The sequence below is a fragment of the Zootoca vivipara genome, chromosome 9 (genome assembly GCF_965207765.1).
Source record: "Zootoca vivipara chromosome 9, rZooViv2.hap1.1, whole genome shotgun sequence".
NCBI classification, from domain to species: domain Eukaryota; kingdom Metazoa; phylum Chordata; class Lepidosauria; order Squamata; family Lacertidae; genus Zootoca; species Zootoca vivipara.
The window spans coordinates 2,673,363-2,687,655 of NC_142592.1; the positions used below are offsets into that span (position 1 = coordinate 2,673,363).

At 47.0% G+C, this 14,293-nt stretch overlaps 1 protein-coding gene across 9 annotated transcripts in view; it reads right to left on the bottom strand.

The window, feature by feature from the left end:
* Window positions 1-14,293, bottom strand: part of ITPR2 (inositol 1,4,5-trisphosphate receptor type 2) — a 264,276-nt gene that overhangs the window by 216,816 nt on the left and 33,167 nt on the right. For 7 of the 9 annotated variants that reach the window (XM_035127537.3, XM_035127538.3, XM_088652318.1 and 4 more), the window contains exons 3-5: window positions 12,170-12,285; window positions 11,177-11,263; window positions 9,260-9,418 (exon numbers count right to left, since the gene is read on the bottom strand). In XM_035127537.3, the coding sequence (XP_034983428.1) occupies window positions 9,260-9,418; window positions 11,177-11,263; window positions 12,170-12,285 (362 nt within the window). Of the gene's footprint in view, window positions 1-9,259; window positions 9,419-11,176; window positions 11,264-12,169; window positions 12,286-12,655; window positions 12,792-14,293 lie in introns of those variants that run through there. The other 2 variants (XM_035127541.3, XM_088652319.1) reach the window with 2 other exon arrangements.

The following is a 14,293-nucleotide window of genomic DNA, read 5'->3' on the forward strand; positions in this document are numbered from 1 at the left end:
TTAATTATTGTATTGAGCTTATCAGATGGGAGTCAGTGTGACCGCCATTTGCAGGCCCCACCCTTCTTCCTGGGGTAGCCGATTTAGGTGGGAATGCTATCTTAGGTCTGGCGGCCATCTTGTTTTGGCAGGAAACACCATTTTGTGGTGCAGTCCTCAATTAATTAATTTTCCTTATTGCATTTAAGAATATAATGGCAGTAAAGCGTAATCCAAGCCCACCTCTCCCTGTGCGGCGGACAATACGGACCCCATCTCAGGCCCTTCATTCCACCCCGCCTCCGGCTTTGCCCCAGGCCATTGCTCACCGCCTGCAATCTGTCATGGCTGATGTGGGCTCTGACCCAACGGCGTTGGTCAGACTTCATTCAGAAATGGATTCTTCGGCACAACGTTTTTCTAGCAGGCCACCCGCTTCTCAGCTGGGTCCTTCCACTGCTCCCACTGTATATGAGATCCAGGCCCCTTCCAAGAACTAAGACAGCGAGCAACTGGACCCTTCAGGGGCTTTATTCTCCCAGCTCTAGCAACCTGCTCCCACCTAGAGAAGGGAGCACAGGGGGAGAGTTCAGGCCCTCCTAGAGGAGGCCCATCACCTTCGGCCTAGTCTCACCTGCAGTCTGCTCCCCTGGCCCCCGGTCCTTTAGACCTTCCTGCTGGGCAGCGTGGGAGGGGCAGTTTGGGTTCTGCGCAAAGTTGCTTGCACCCTTCTCTTTCTCATTCTCTGCAGGTTTGCTCCCCCCCCTCAGAGGGAAGTGTTCCATGTCCAATCTTCAGAGGAAGAGTGCCATTGTTGTGCCAAGGGTGCCATTGTCTGGGAGAAAGCGGCATAAGACCAGTCATATAATCATAGAATCATAGAATCATAGAGTTGGAAGAGACCACAAGGGCCATCCAGTCCAACCCCCTGCCAAGCAGGAAACACCATCAAAGCATTCCTGACAGATGGCTGTCAAGCCTCTGCTTAAAGACCTCCAAAGAAGGAGACTCCACCACACTCCTTGGCAGCAAATTCCACTGCCGAACAGCTCTTACTGTCAGGAAGTTCTTCCTAATGTTTAGGTGGAATTTTCTTTCTTGTAGTTTGAATCCGTTGCTCCGTGTCCGCTGCTTGGCAGGGGGTTGGACTGGATGGCCCTTGTGGACTCTTCCAACTCTATGATTCTATGATTCTCTGGAGCAGCAGAAAACAACCTTTCTCCCTCCTTTATATGACATCCTTTTATATATTTGAACATGGTTATCATATCACCCCTTAACCTTCTCTTCTCCAGGCTAAACATACCCAGCTCCCTAAGCCGTTCCTCATAAGGCATCGTTTCCAGGCCTTTGACCATTTTGGTTGCCCTCTTCTGGACACGTTCCAGCTTATCAGTATCCTTCTTGAACTGTGGTGCCCAGAACTGGACACAATACTCCAGGTGAGGTCTGACCAGAGCAGAATACAGTGGTACTATTACTTCCCTTGATCTAGATGCTATACTCCTATTGATGCAGCCCAGAATTGCATTGGCTTTTTTAGCTGCTGCATCACACTGCTGACTCATGTCAAGTTTGTGGTCAACCAAAACTCCTAGATCCTTTTCACATGTACTGCTCTCAAGCCAGGTGTCTCCCATCCTGTATTTGTGCCTTTCATTTTTTTGCCCAAGTGTAGTACTTTACATTTCTCCTTGTTAAAATTCATCTTGTTTGCTTTGGCCCAGTTGTCTAATCTGTTCAGGTCATTCTGAAGTGTGATCCTGTCCTCTGGGGTATTAGCCACCCCTCCCAACTTGGTGTCATCTGCAAACTTGCTCAGGATTCCCTCAAGCCCATCATCCAAGTCATTGATAAAGATGTTGAACAAGACTGGGCCCAAGACAGAACCCTGTGGCACCCCACTAGTCACTACTCTCCAGGATGAGGAGGAGCCATTGATGAGCACCCTTTGGGTTCGGTCAGTAAGCCAGCTACAAATCCACTGAATGGTAGCATTGTCTAGCCCACATTTTAGCAGCTTCTTTACAAGAATATCATGGGGCACCTTGTCAAAGGCCTTGCTGAAATCAAGATAGGCTACATCCCCAGCGTTCCCTTCATCTACCAGGCTTGTAATTCTGTCAAAAAATGAGATCAGATTAGTCTGACATGACTTATTTTTCAGGAACCCATGCTGACTTTTAGTGATCACAGAGTTTCTTTCTAGGTGATCACAGACTGTTTGCTTAATGATCTGCTCTAGAATCTTTCCTGGTATTGATGTCAGGCTGACTGGGCGGTAATTGTTTGGGTCCTCTCTTTTCCCCTTTTTGAAAATAGGGACAACATTTGCCCTCCTCCAGTCTGCTGGAACTTCGCCTGTTCTCCAGGAATTTTCAAAGATTATTGCCAGTGGTTCTGAAATCACCTCTGCCAGTTCTTTTAATACTCTTGGATGTAGTTCATCTGGCCTTGGAGACTTGAATACATCTAAACTAGCCAAGTATTCTTGTACTACCTCCTTACTTATTCTGGGCTGTGTTTCCCCTGCTGAATCATCTGCTCCATATTCTTCAGGTCGGGCGTTTTTTTCTTTCTTGGAGAAGACTGAGGCAAAAAAGGCATTGAGGAGTTCTGCCCTTTCTCTGTCCCCTGTTTGCATTTCACCATCTTCTCCTCTGAGTGACCCCACTGTTTCCTTGTTTTTCCTTTTGCTACGGACATACCCATAAAAGCCCTTTTTGTTGCTTTTAACCTCTCTGGCGAGCCTGAGTTCATTCTGTGCTTTAGCTTTTCTGACTTTGTCTCTACACGTGCTGGCTATATGTTTGAATTCCTCTCTGGAGATTTCCCCCCTTTTCCATTTTTTGTACATATCCCTTTTAAATCTTAACTCAGTCAAAAGTTCTTTAGATAGCCAGCCTGGCTTCTTTAGGCACCTTCCATGTTTCCGTCTCATTGGTATTGCCTGAAGTTGTGCTTTTAATATCTCCCTTTTAACAAACTCCCAACCATCATGAACTCCCTTCCCTTTTAGTATTACTGTCCATGGGATTTCACCCAGCGTTTCCCTAAGTTTTCTGAAGTCGGCTTTCTTAAAGTCTAGAATTTGGACCTTAGTATGCTTGGTTGCTCCTTTCCGCTGGATAATAAACTCCAGAAGAGCATGGTCACTCCCACCTAATGATCCTGCCACTTCTACCCCACTAACCAAGTCATCACTATTGGTTAGGACCAGATCTAAAATGGCTGATCCTATTGTTGCTTCTCCCACTTTCTGGACAATGAAATTGTCTGCAAGGCCAGTGAGGAATCTGTTCGACCTTATGCTCTTGGCTGAGTTTGACATCCAACAAATATCAGGATAGTTGAAATCCCCCATTACTACTATCTCACTTCCTTTGGAATGCTTGGCCATCTGTTCCAGGAAGGCATCATCTGTGTCCTCAGTTTGGCTTGGGGATCTATAGTAAACTCCCACAATGAGATCACTGTTGTTTTTCTCTCCCTTAATTTTGACCCAGATACTCTCAATTTGGCTTTGAAGTTTTAAATCCTGGATCTCCTCACAGGTATACATATCCCTAACATATAAAGCTACTCCTCCTCCTTTCCTGTTTGGTCTATTTCTCTTAAATAGATTGTATCCTTCTATTACTACATTCCAGTCATGAGACTCATCCCACCAGGTTTCAGTGATGCCTATTATGTCATATTTAGTTTGCTGTACCAAGAGCTCAAGTTCATCTTGTTTATTTCCCATGCTCTGTGCATTAGTATACAGACATTGAAGACCGTTGATCATTCCCCCATGTCTCTTATTTAAGGATATTTTCGTCCCACCACTAGGTCTGCATGCTACTTGCTCCATTTGGTCCTTGACATTTGGATGATCATCTTCAGCATTTGATAGACTCCTACCTTCAGGACCACTGTCTCCCTCCACCACATAAGTCAGTTTAAAGCCCTCCTGATGAGGTGTTTGAGTTTCGTGGCAAAAACATTCCTCCCAACTTTTGTGAGGTGCAGTCCATCACTTGCCAGAAGTCCATCTTCAAGAAACTGCAGACCGTGATCTAGGAATCCAAACCGTTCCTGTTTGCACCATTTGCGAAGCCAGTTGTTCACTTCCCCTATTTTCCCCTCTCTCCCTGGGCCATGTCGTTCAACTGGGAGGACAGAAGAGATGACAATTTGTGCATCTAATTGCTTCAACTTCCTGCCCAGAGCCTCATAATCATTTTTGATCTTCTGTAAGCTATGGCTTGCAGTGTCATTGGTTCCCACATGCACCAAAAGGAAGGGGTATTTGTCGGTGGGTTTTATGATTCCTTGCAGCCGTTCTGTTACATCTTTGATCTTGGCCCCAGGTAGACAGCACACCTCTCGAGACATCTTGTCAGGCCCACAAATCACTGCTTCTGTACCCCTCAGTAGGGAATCCCCAATCACCACTACACGCCTCTTCATAGGCTTGGTTGGGATTCTTCTAGTCATTCCAGACGCAGGGCAAAAAGACGCAGAGAAGGGGAAAGCTCCTTCTCAACTGGTACGTCTACTGAGTCCTCGGAGGATGACGACGATGCAGCGCTTGGCCTCTACTGGGGCCATGGAGAAGGGGCTGCAGGCCTGCCCAAGTGGGCGTGGCTGCACAGGGCTAACACTCAAGGAAAAGATACGGCTGCCTCTGGAGTGTGTCTAAGGGATCCCTATGAGAGACACAAAGGTCTCTACCAACACGGTTAAGGATCTTATTCCAGGTGCCCATCTCTCCTCCAGATTGTGCAATAGAATTCTGAATGGGCGTTATGTAGACATTTTTAAGTTGCTCTCCCCCTAGTAAGTGCCCTAGCAAAGACAAGTCATCTGCTTCTGCAAAGGGGAAGACCTCATCTGGCAAGGTCATAAAGACCTTAGGAAAAATGGCTGGATGCCTTCCAGGTGTTTTCTGGCATGGTCTCAGCTGCTTACCTCAAACACAGTTTATACCTTTGGATTTATTTGTCCTTGGTGTGTGGGGCTTATTCGCTGGCTGGCTCTGAAGCTGCCATTACCTATGATGAGACCTCTCGCCATAGAGCAGGGATCCCCAAACTAAGGCCCAGGGGCCGGATGCGGCCCAATCACCTTCTAAATCCGGCCCGCGTCCTTTTATTTAAGATGCATCTCTGGGTTATTTGTGGGGCCTGCCTGATGTTTTTACATGAGTAGAATGTGTCCTTTTATTTAAAATGCATCTCTGGGTTATTTGTCGGGCATAGGAATTCACCCCCCCCCAAATAGTCTGGGGGGGTCTGATGACAGTGGACCGGCCCCCTGCTGAAAAAGTTTGCTGACCCCTGCCATAGAGCATCTAAGATCCCTTCTGCTCGTTGGGATCGTAAAGATCTCAATGCGTGGACAACCTATGTTTCCCCTCATTATGAGTCCAAATCTACCAAGCAGTCAAAGAGCAAGCCAGAGCCCAAGAAGCAGGGCAAGTCTCTAGTTTGCTGGGAGTACAACAAAGGATCCTATCAGCATGCAGGCTGTAAATACCCCCAAGTTTGTAGCAAATGTTCAGGCAGTCATTGTGCCCACCTCCTGTGGAGTTGAACGGCCCTTTCGAGGTGCAGGATGGCTGGCCCTTTTAATGCCCTTCCTTATTCTGACCTGCATCTATCACCTTTAGGTGTGGTGCCTAACAAGGCGCCTGGTGAATACCGCATGATTCATAATTTGTCCTTTCCAAGTAAAAGATGCTATTCCTCCTAAATTGTCTTCAGTCAAATACACTACTTTTAAATTAATCAAGAGTTTTGGAAAAGGTGCATTGTTAGCAAAATGTGACATTGAAGCAGCTTTCCGCTTGCTCCCAGTTCACCCCTTGGATTTCAGATACCTGGGTTTTCAATTTGAGGGCACATTTTATGTAGATAAAGCTATGCCTATGGGCTGCTCTATCTCCTGTGCAGCTTTTGAGGCTTTTAGCACGTTTCTTAGTTGGGCCCATCGGGAGAAGGGGCATGACCCCTTATTTGGATGACTTTCTTTTAAGCTCTGCAGCTGATTCTAATGAATGCTTACTGCTGCTGCAGGCCTTTAATGACCTTACAGCTGAGTTGGCTGTACCCCTGGCTGCTGACAAAACCGAGGGCCCATCAACAAAACTGTCTTATTTGGGTATCCAGTTGGATACTGTGGCGCAGACTTCCGCCTTGCCTGAAAATAAAATGTTGGCTTTACACGAGCTAATTTTAATTTTTCTGCCATGTAAAAAAGTTACCCTGAGGCAGATCCAGTCCCTTTTGGGGCATTTGAATTTTGCCTGCAGAGTAGCGGCTCCAGGCTACCCTTTCTGCGCTCGCTTAGCCAGACTGTCTGCGCTATCCATACCATCGGGTGTGATTAAATGGTGAAGTTAGGGCAGACTTCCAGATGTGGCTCACATTTCTGCAGGATTTCAATGGTGTGTCACTATGGCAAGATGCCTTGAATTTGCAGTTTGATTTCCAGGTCCATTTGGATGCTGCCAGCTTGCTCGGCTTTGGACTCTATTTTAGAGGCCACTGGTGCGCTCAGAGGTGTCCAGGGGCACAGTGGTTATTCGCAATTTAACATTTCTTGAGTTTTTTCCCATAGTAGTGGCAGTGCACATCTGGACCAAGGAGTTCCAGGACTGCCGGGTCTGTTTCTGGACTGATAACCAAGCGGTGGTGAGCGTTTTGGCGGGCAATCATCCTGCTCCAGTCAAGTCTGTGCCCTGCTGCACACTTTTGTGCTGTGCTGCCTCAGGTTTAACATAATCTTTTCTGCCCATTTTGTACCTGGCACTAATAATGACATTGACGATGCCCTATCCCGATTTCAGATGCAGCGCTTCAGATCGTTGGCGCCAGCTGCCCAGCAGTGTCCGGAATATTTCCCACCTCATCTCTGGAGCCTTGGCAAATCATTGTCATGCAGGGAGTAGTGGCATCAATTTCTCCTTCTACCTTGAGGTCTTATAAGAAGGCCTGGATTGACTTTCTTTCCTTTACCGCTCAGCCTACTGGTGGCCCCGTTCCTAATTGTCCCACAACACAACAAGTGTTGCAATATTTGGCTCATTTGCACACTTTGGGGCAAGCGGTCAAGTCCATCCAAATTCAAGCTTCCGCAATTTCCTTTTTTCTGCAAGTCCCTCTACAAAAGGGATCCCTGTGCTAAATTTGTGGTGAAAAAAGCCCTTGAGGGTTGGGGAAGGCTACAGCCTCCCGCCACGCCAGGTAGATGGCCAGTTACTTTTGAAATGCTTTGCAATATGTGCAAGCAGCTGAGGCTTATTTGCTGGTCCACATATGAGGCAAGACTTCTCGCTGCAGCCTTTCCAGTCACATATTTTGGTGCATTGTGTGTGGGCGAGGTGGTACTGGAGGCATCCAAAAACAGGGTTTCCAGGGGTTTACTTTTGCAGGACATCCAAGTGTCCAATGCTGAGCTGGTCCTGACAGTGCGCAATTCAAAAACAGACCAGCTGGGCAGAGGAGCTGTGATGTGGCTGCCTGCCACATTCCAGCCCAGCCCCTGTCTGGTTAAGGATGTCAAGAGATATTTGCTCCTTTGCCCACCTGGGGGTGTTCCCTTTCTCATCCATCAGGATGGGTCATGCTTAAGTCGCCATCAGTTTGCTGCAGTAATGCGCAAAGCAATCGCAGCTTGTGGCCTGACAACCAGCGAATTTGCACCTCATTCCTTTCGCATTGGGGTAGCCACTACGGCTATGCATTTGGGCCTGTCAGTAGAAAGGATCAAGGACCTGGGCCGTTGGAAATCTGAAGCGTAAAAGGGATACATCCGGAAACAGTGCTGAGGTGCACTTGCTAATTGTTTGTTCATCTCCTAGATCCGCCTCCCATGCATATCTGGATTGCGGGCCACAGCATCATCCACTGGGCCAGCAAGAGGGCGGTGGAGTCTGGTTTGGACAGAGGCTCGGCCTTCCTCACCATGTGTGGCTGTCCTGGATATCCAGATGAGGCATGCGTTGGGGGGAGCTTCTTCCAACGTTGCGGGTGAAGGTGTCCGAGATGGCACGCCTGCTGCAATGGTGCTCCAGCTGGGCAAGAACGACCTGCTGGAAGCTCCTGGTCTGTATCTGCGAACCCGCAAGAGTTGCTTGCAGCTCTTCCTGGACTTAAACTTTTCTGGTTGCAACTGCTGCCATGACGCAATTGGAGAGGGGGTCATTGCCCAGCTGCCACCGAGCGGGCCTTGAGGCGCATCCAGAGCGCAGTGGCCAAGAAGTTTTTGTCTCTTGGCAGGATGGCCATCCGTCACCCAGGCATTACCACACGCAATGCATCCCTGTACAGGCAGGACGGGGTCCATTTGTCTGTATCTGGGAACGATTTATGGCTGACCTCCGTGTCAGCGTGGTTAAGGGATTGGTTACAGGAGTGAGTGGTTGGCGGGAGCGCTCACACTCTTTGTGGCTGGCAGATAGGCTCTGGTTCTTGTCAATAGGGGTGGCAGGATTCCTAGCCAACCCTATCCATGGGTATTCCTGTAAAAGGAATCCAAGGACTGATGGTTGGTCTTCCCCGTGCGGGGTTGTGCCCTGAGCCCGAGTTCAGGGCTCATCTGGGGGAGGCGGCAGATACTGCTGCCGGCCTCTGTCCCAGGTGCTCACCCATAGTCTGATTTCCAGTTGCTAACTGGAGTCAGCGCTGTCTGCCCGAGTGCAGGCGCTTGCCAAACCAGAGCCTATGCAACCACACACTTGATTTGTAATCGATAAAGTTGTGGCCTAAATTCTGCCAAAAACCAAACCAAAAATCTGAGTCCTGTCTGAATGTATTTTAGGCCGGGTTAAAGGGTCTCCACACACAAATGAAACAATGGCTGTGCTCTCCCTCCACTTTCAGAGGCAGCATGCCTCCATACAACAGTTGCTGGGAATCACAAGCAAGGGAAGTGCTGTTGCACTCATGACCTCCTTGCAACTTCTCAAGGGCATCTGGATGGGCTTTGTGAGATCAAAATGCTGCATGAGATCGGCCTGTGGTCGGGTGCAGCAGAGCTCTTCAGGTGTTAATAGCCCATTAGGTCTCCCCTTCTTACTTGCTCAGTTCCCTTGAATATGATTTCTGTCCCATACCACCTTTTAGAATAATATCCCAAGATGCCACTGCATCAGGGTTTAAGCACATTGCATTATGGAGCAGAGCAACAAGCGCTGCACAACAAGGGTCATACAAAGTCCTAGAAATACTTTGGATGGGGAGGCGGTAACAGTGCCTATTCCAGCAACTCCCAGAAGCATATTTCATTCACTTACATTGTCACCTTCACTCCTCAATTTCCAAAAGGGCTGGATGTAAAACCAGGACCCCTCATTCCCAGCAGCATCCAGAGAGACCCGCATAGCATTCTTCTCCAATAGGGCTGGCAATCTCTTATTCACCGTAAGGTATTTGTTGCTTTTTATGTGAAGTAGCTGTAAATAAAGTAAAACAAATGAATGTACACATGTGTTCTGGTTGAAGACTGGCCACAACTCAACCCACAATGAGGCCTCCTTTACACCAAAGGATTAATGCTTGTTGTAGCCAGCCAAGAACCACACAGAGGGATTGTCAAACACCTGGTTGGTGACAGTGCAAGCATTCAGCTCAGGAGGTCATGAGATGTGTAGGCCAGATTTACAGCCGTGATATCACAGTTAGCAGCGCAAACATGTTTTTTGAGAGAAATTAGACTTACACATGAAATCACTTCTGACAGTCTGAAAAAACACTATGCTTTAACATATTTCAAGTGGGTTTAACAACCTGTTCTTTGGCAAATCATTGTAACTGGGAATAATTTCAATTATCAAAACATCACCTCAAAACAATCCAACATGGGAGTTTGTATGGTTGAAGGCAAGACAAGATATTCAGCAATCATAAAACAATATGTTCGTTAGGTGGTTAAGTGTAGGACTGAATTCCCACCTGACTTTTTCTTGTCTGGTTAACCATCTCCAGGGGTAGCCAACAAGACGCCCTGCAGACATTGTTGGGAGCAAACTCCCACCATCCCTGTGTTGATTTTTATTTATCTTAAAGTAGTGCATGCTCTAGTTATCTCCCGCTTGGACTAGTGCAATGCACTCTATGTGGGGCTACCTTTGAAGGTGACCCGGAAACTGTGATTAATCCAGAATGTGGAGCTAGACTGGTGACTGGGGGCGGCCGCCAAGACCACATAACATCGGTCCTGAGAGATCTGCATTGGCTCCCAGTAGGTTTCCGAGAACAATTCAAAGTGTTGGTGCTGACCTTTAAAGCCCTAAATGGCCTCGGTCCTGTATACCTGAAGGAACATCTCCACCCCCATCGTTCAGCCCGAACACTGAGATCCAGTGCCGAGGGACTTCTGGCGGTTCCCTCATGGCAAGAAGTGAGGTTACAGGGAACCAGACAGAGGGCCTTCTCAGTAGTGGTGCCCTCCCATCAAATATAAAGGAAATAAGCAGCTATCCTATTTTTAAAAGACATCTGAAGGCAGCCCTGTTTAGGGAAGTTTTTAATATTTAATGCTGTATTGTTTTTAACACTCAATTGGGAGACACCCAGAGTGGCTGGGGAAACTCAGCCAGATGGGCAGGGTATAAATAATAAATTACTATTACTCAGGAACCAGGTTGGTTTCAGAGGTGTATGTTTGCAGGTTGACCTACTTAGCTGCACACCTGTGGTCTCTCGACTTTTTGCCTAAGTAAAAGGGGAGTTACTTACTGCACTAGGTGCAGAAAGGGATGTGATAGGATAATTGGTTAATTGAAACTGTATTTAATTTGATCAAATGTATTGTAAAGGCTTGCAGCGTTTGGCTGTTATATTTTTGAAAATAAAACTAAGAAAATATATTATGGACAGCTTTTTATTTCTACGCTCCATTCGCTGTGCACACTCTGTGTTGTTGAAGAAGTTCAACAACACCCTGGTCATTGGCTGAGACTGATGGGAGTCCCACAACATCTGCAACATCAACATCAGGTTGAGGAAGCCTGCTCTAGGCAATGTAATCACAGCTCATGCTTACTGATTTCACACATCAAAAAATCTGCTGTGGAACTCCCACTGCAGAGCTGATTGGTAGGGCATGGAGGTATGTAATCTTTTCACACTCCATGCCATTTCTGATATATTTAAACTCCTGCTCACCTTGAGGTTTTGAGAAATTGACAGTCTAGTTTTCAAAGGCTCACCTGTATGACGTTGCTGTACTTCACAATTTCACCCAGCAGTTTCCTGTTCTCACATTCATTCTGCTTTTGTTCCAGTTCTGCGGCATGCTGCAAAATAATCACGGTTTCTTGGAGTTTTTGTTTCATTTTTGTAGTTTAAGTCAAAAACTGTTACATGAGCTCAACCTATCAACCTTTAGTACTGGAGTGTGTGGGGAATTTTTTTCAGATGGAGCACAGATGGTATAAATAATAAAAGTATTATTATTATTATTATTATTATTATTATTATTATTATGGGCAACCCTTCTGGGAGGCACATGCTAAATGTGGGTGGAGTGAAAGGCAGAAGACAGGTAGGGCCAGATGCAAAGATAGGGAGAACAACACATAGAACTCTTACTTTCGGCCCCATCTGCACTATCCATTTAAAGGACTGTGATACTACTTTAAACCATCATGGATTCCCCTAAAGCATCTTGGGAACTGCAGTTTATAAGGGGCTGAGAGACACTTATTTTCCTCACAGAGCTACACTTCTCAGAGTTCCCTGGGGAGAGAGATCAATTGTTGAACCACTCTGGGAATTGTAGCTATGGGAGATGATGAAAGGCAAGGCAGTGGAGGGGGGAGCTGGGATGGGGCAAACACATTGGCAGATCCAATCCCGCACTCCTACTGATGTGCTTGCACCAGACCAACCTCCCAGCCACCTCACCCATCTCCCTCCTAGTTTGCAATAGCAACCCACCTGCCAGGGAACTAGCAGAGGGACTCCGCCACACCCAGTGAGCCACCTCTGGGAGTAAGAAGGGAGAGAGCATAGTCCTTAGATGAAACAAAACAGGGCAGTTTTGAGTCATCTAAATTTGCTGTTTCTCAGCCCAGTGGAATTACCAGCTGGGATAAAGTAATTTTAGCTTTGCTGCTGAAGAGCTAACAGCTGTCCATCATGGCACAAACCAACAGCTGCATTAAAAGGCAAAGAAGCCTGGGAGCTCAGGGGCTACTCACTTGCAGCTTCTTCAGCAATGCGGCTTCCGTGTGGTTCCCTTGTTTTGCTTGCTTGGCTTTCCAGTATTGTTTCTGTGCAGAGTATCGGTTCATAGGGCAGACCTTAAAAAGGCAGTCTGAAGACAAGAAAACAAAATCACGTTTGTTTCTTCTTTCCTTGCAGCAGTCAGCTACGAGATTCTGCAGATGTTTTTGATTAGAAAAAATCCTCCAAATTTCAGTTGTGGGGAATGACAAGCAGGAGAGTGCTGTTGCGCTCATGTCCTGCCTGTGGGTTTCAAACCAGCATTCTGCTTGGCTGCTGTGAGAAGAGAAAGTTGTGCTAGATGTGCCTTTGGTGTGTTTGCATACAGAATGCCTTCAGTATTGATTAACACAGCCAAGCCTCAGATCCTGGAGCATCTGAATAGCCTTTAAGAATAAGGCTTCTGAATTCGGCTCAAGACCACAATACCTCAAGGACCGCCTCTTCCCATATGAACCTACCCGGACCCTGAGATCATCATCTGAGGCCCTCCTTGAAAGGTTCAGGGGGTGGCAAAACGAGAGCGGAGCCTTCTCTGCAGTGGCTCCCCATCTGTGGAATGCTCTCCCCAGAGAAGTTCGCCTGGCGCCTTCACCATACACCTTTAGGCAAGAGGCAAAAACATTCCTTTTCAACCAGGCCTTTGCCTGACTTGATCTACATCCTATAACCTTTGTAAAAATGCTGGCTCTTGGGGAGGGTACTTGGGTTGTTGGTTTCGTTTTGGTTTTATGTATTTTATATTTTATGTAAACAGCCCTGAGACCTTCGGGTGTAGGGTGGTGTAAAGGTAAAGGTAAAGGGACCCCTGACCAACTCCGACTCTGGGGTTGCGGTGCTCATCTCGCGTTATTGGCCGAGGGAGCCGGCGTACAGCTTCTGGGTCATGTGGCCAGCATGACAAAGCCGCTTCTAGCGAACCAGAGCAGCACACAGAAACGCCGTTTACCTTCCCGCTGTAGCGGTACCTATTTATCTACTTGCACTGCATGCTTTCGAACTGCAAGGTTGGCAGGAGCTGGGACCAAGCAACGGGAGCTCACCCCATTGCAGGGATTCGAACTGCTAACCTTCTGATCGGCAAGCCCTAGGCTCAGTGGTTTAACCCACAGTGCCACCTGCGTCCCATATAGAAATTAAATAAATTGTGGTGTTGATTTAGAAAATGGCGTGGCATACCCGATCCTCTAGAGTTTAGAAAACGCATTGCAGGCAGGCCAGCAAAGTGACAGGTCAGGAGGTAAAGACACAGGTCAGTTGTACTGGATGGGACATGGTGGATCTGGGAAGATCGGGTTAGATCTGGTTGGTGCAGGTCTGGCAGGAGAAGACCAGGATGGGTCAAACCTGGGTCAAGAGAAGAACAATGGGAAACAGGAAGGGTTCTGGAAAAGTACCAGGAGTCACAAGATGGAGAGGAGGGGGGTGTTTAAAGAGCAGGCATGTGACAGGTACATGCTGAAGGGGATGTGAGGCTCACCACTTCCCTCATGGCCGAAATTTTGGGTGTTGGCAGGAAGTGACATGTACCAAAACATTACTATACATGAGGTATGCTCCTGTCATTGGTTGGAAGTTACATTATGAGTTAATCATTAGCTGTCAAAGTTGCTATCAATAAAGACAGGGTTGCCTTTTGGAACTCAACCTTGTCTCCCATCTTGTTACTGGCCACCCATTGCAACAATAAATAATAAATACTACTATCCCTTCTTCTTCTTCTTCTTCTTCTTCTTCTTCTTCTTCTTCTTCTTCTTCTTCTTCTTCTTCTTCTTCTTTTTGGTCTCATATTCACCGGGTGTAAAAAATAGTAAACAATAAAAGCTGATTTTCACAGACCTCTGCTCATGGGCCACTCTAGAGCAAGAAAAGCTAACAGCTCAAGAAATTTAGTGCTTTTTCATCCAGTCCGTCCTAGATTTTCTGCGGAAGTGATGAACCAGCAAAATGCAAGGAAATGTGTGGTGTAATTCAAACCATAAGGTCCTGCCTTTGTAACTTATCCCAGCACTATCAAAAAAAAAGCTCCAATAGACAAGTGGGGAAGATTCAAGAACAGCACGTGAAGACATTGGAAAACTCCAAACAGGCTTTAGAAG